This window comes from Chanos chanos, chromosome 6 (genome assembly GCF_902362185.1).
Source record: "Chanos chanos chromosome 6, fChaCha1.1, whole genome shotgun sequence".
Classification (NCBI taxonomy): domain Eukaryota; kingdom Metazoa; phylum Chordata; class Actinopteri; order Gonorynchiformes; family Chanidae; genus Chanos; species Chanos chanos.
The window spans coordinates 49,889,558-49,892,057 of NC_044500.1; the positions used below are offsets into that span (position 1 = coordinate 49,889,558).

General features: G+C 50.8%; 1 protein-coding gene across 1 annotated transcript; it reads right to left on the reverse strand.

Moving 5' to 3' along the window:
* Positions 1–311: 311 nt before the first annotated feature.
* On the reverse strand, positions 312–1,592 carry gpr84 (G protein-coupled receptor 84). Its single transcript, XM_030778479.1, has 2 exons — positions 702–1,592; positions 312–635 (listed from the first exon to the last, which is right to left on the reverse strand). Exons 1-2 carry the CDS (start codon positions 1,590–1,592, stop codon positions 312–314), a joined length of 1,215 nt encoding a protein of 404 aa, XP_030634339.1.
* Positions 1,593–2,500: the final 908 nt, after the last annotated feature.

The following is a 2,500-nucleotide window of genomic DNA, read 5'->3' on the forward strand; positions in this document are numbered from 1 at the left end:
GTGCGTGTGTGTGTGTGTGTGTATGGCTCAGTGCAGTAAAGTCCAGTGTGTGGCTCTGTTTTGTTTAGTGCCACATGATCCAATACAGTCTACTGTTTCAACACAGAAGGGCTTAATGAGGTTTAGCTGTGATCCATGGGATAAACTGAGGTTTACTGTGGTTTATTGTGGACCATTGTGGTCTAGCATAATATGTTGTGCATAAAGTGGCCCAGTGTGGTTCATTATGGTTCAGAGTGGTGCAGTGAAGCTTAAACTGGGACAGGGTTTTCTGGTTTTGACATACATTGCTGAGCCCAGTCCAGATTGATTCAGCTGAGCCTGTGGAAGCGTGTGAGAGGAGTGAGAGCCTTGCTGAGGAGTTGGCGGTAGGCCTGGTTAAACTGGCGGTTCATGGCGGCGTAGAGTAAGGGGTTGATGCAGCTGTTTAGCCAGGTGAGGTTGGCACAGAACATGTGCAGGACCTGCGGAGCTTTGTTCTGTTTGTCTGCTATGTTCAGGAGCAGGAAAGGGGCAAAACAGCACACGAAACACACAAACACTGTGAAGCACATGCGTGTCACACGCTTAAATTCGCTGTCTTCTCCAGAGGAACCAGAGGAAGTCGGGACCGGGGCCTGTGTGGGAACTGGGGCCTGTGTGGGAACCGGGGCCTGTGTCGGAACCGGGGCCTGTGTCAGGACCGGGGCCTGTGTCAGGACCGGGACTGCAGGTTTGTGTCGATCCTGGTTAACTGCAGTTGGAGGAATCTGGTATGAGCCTTGCGTGTTTGCTGGAATCTCTTCCTTCCGGGGATCCTTTTCTTCCGTTTCCACGCCGATCTCACTGCTGTGGGTGGCAGTGGTTGTTGCTCCACCGCCCATCCCACTGTCCGTTGACCCCTCAGGCTCTGGCCTCTTGCGTCTTGATGAGCGGCGCGACGGCCTATAGCGGAGCAGGGCTTTGGCCGCCGCGCTCACACGCTGGTAGATGAGGAGATAGAAGAACCCCACGCAGCCCAGGCCCAAGAAGAAGTACAGAAACAGCAGCACTGTGGTGTAAGGGCGCCCCCTGGTGCGATGGAAGCTGCAGGTGCAGACCTGCTGGGCAAACACATAAACGGGCCAAAGAGGTCCGAAACTGGCCAGGCCGAGAGCCCAGGTGGACGCCAGCACCAGCGCCAGGCCCGTGGTGGAGAAGAGCACGCGGAAGGCCCGGGTGTTACGGTGGGCGATCAGCAGGTATCGGCTGATGGCGATGAGACACAGAGTGAGGATGGACACGCTGTTGGAGAGGAAGAGGAGCAGGCCGAAAATTCGGCACCATGTGTCCCCGCCCCTCCAGCGCAAGTGCAGGTAGGAATCAACGCTGATTGGTTGAAGCAGGGTGCAGTAGAGTAGGTCAGCCAATGCCAGGTTGACGATGAGAACGTTGAAGCGTGTGCGTAGATGAGAGTCAGTGGCGAAGGCCAGCACGGTCAAAACATTTCCCAGTGTTCCCACCAACGTCACGGCGGATCCCCACACCACGCCTAAGTACCGGTACCCCTCCACCGACGGGTCGGCACAGGAGAACGAGGCATTGATATGGACATCAGTGTCATTCGAAGACATTCTGTGGAAAAACAAACTCTTTAGTTATAGATTATTGCGAGTGGGATGAAAAAATTGTAGGCTGTACGAGGTAGGGCCTTTGTCAGCTTCTGTTCAAACTCCTGAGCTGAGAACTTATTTCTGTGGACATAACACCATCAGTTCACAAAACTAAAAAAAAACAACAACTATTATTTCAACATGTAACTGTAGATGGAAATGGTGTGAGAGGCACTGGCTCGTTGGAACAGATGTTGCTTGTGTCAGGAAGCTAGAACAGAGAGAAGTGACCCAGTTCATCTCTTTAGAGAGGTCTTCTTCAGAGTCAAACTCATTCAGTAGGCAGTTCAGCATTTACACCAGTGACTGTCAGGTTCAGACCTGAACAGCATATTTTAGTGAATGTGCAACACCCAACACTGCCACATACGGCTGACGAAACCAAGGGCTTGGAAAGGCACTCGGCTCAGGTTAAACACTGGCATGTTCAGTAATTCATACTGATTTAGCAGTTTTACTGTGTAAATGCTTGAATATGATATTTTGTGGATTAATATGTCCCATATTAATAATTGATTTGGTAATTTTGAAAAGATTTAATATTTGGAGACAGACAGCGATGCATTGGAGGTAATTTTTCACCTTTCTGTAGGTAGCTGTCATGCTGACGGGATGTGGGTGGTGAATGGTGAGTTAGGGTTAGGGTTAACACTCTGGTTTCTCTCACACTAATGCCAGTAAACACAGCTCCCCCCACCCCCTACACACACACACACACACACACACACACACACACACACACACACAGACACACACACACACAGACACACACGCACCCCACGCTATCTAAATAAAGCATCCAGAGACCCCCTGTTTTTCCAGTTATAGAAAACATTACATATGTCAGGGAACACAGCTCTACAGTATCT

Excerpts from the sequence above, each read along its gene's own strand:
- gpr84 (XM_030778479.1), bottom strand. The coding sequence starts at position 1,592 with ATGTCTTCGAATGACACTGATGTCCATATCAATGCCTCGTTCTCCTGT. Across the intron at positions 636-701 it reads GACACAAACCTGCAGTCCCG|GCCCCAGTTCCCACACAGGC; the intron begins GTCCTGACACAG and ends GTTCCCACACAG.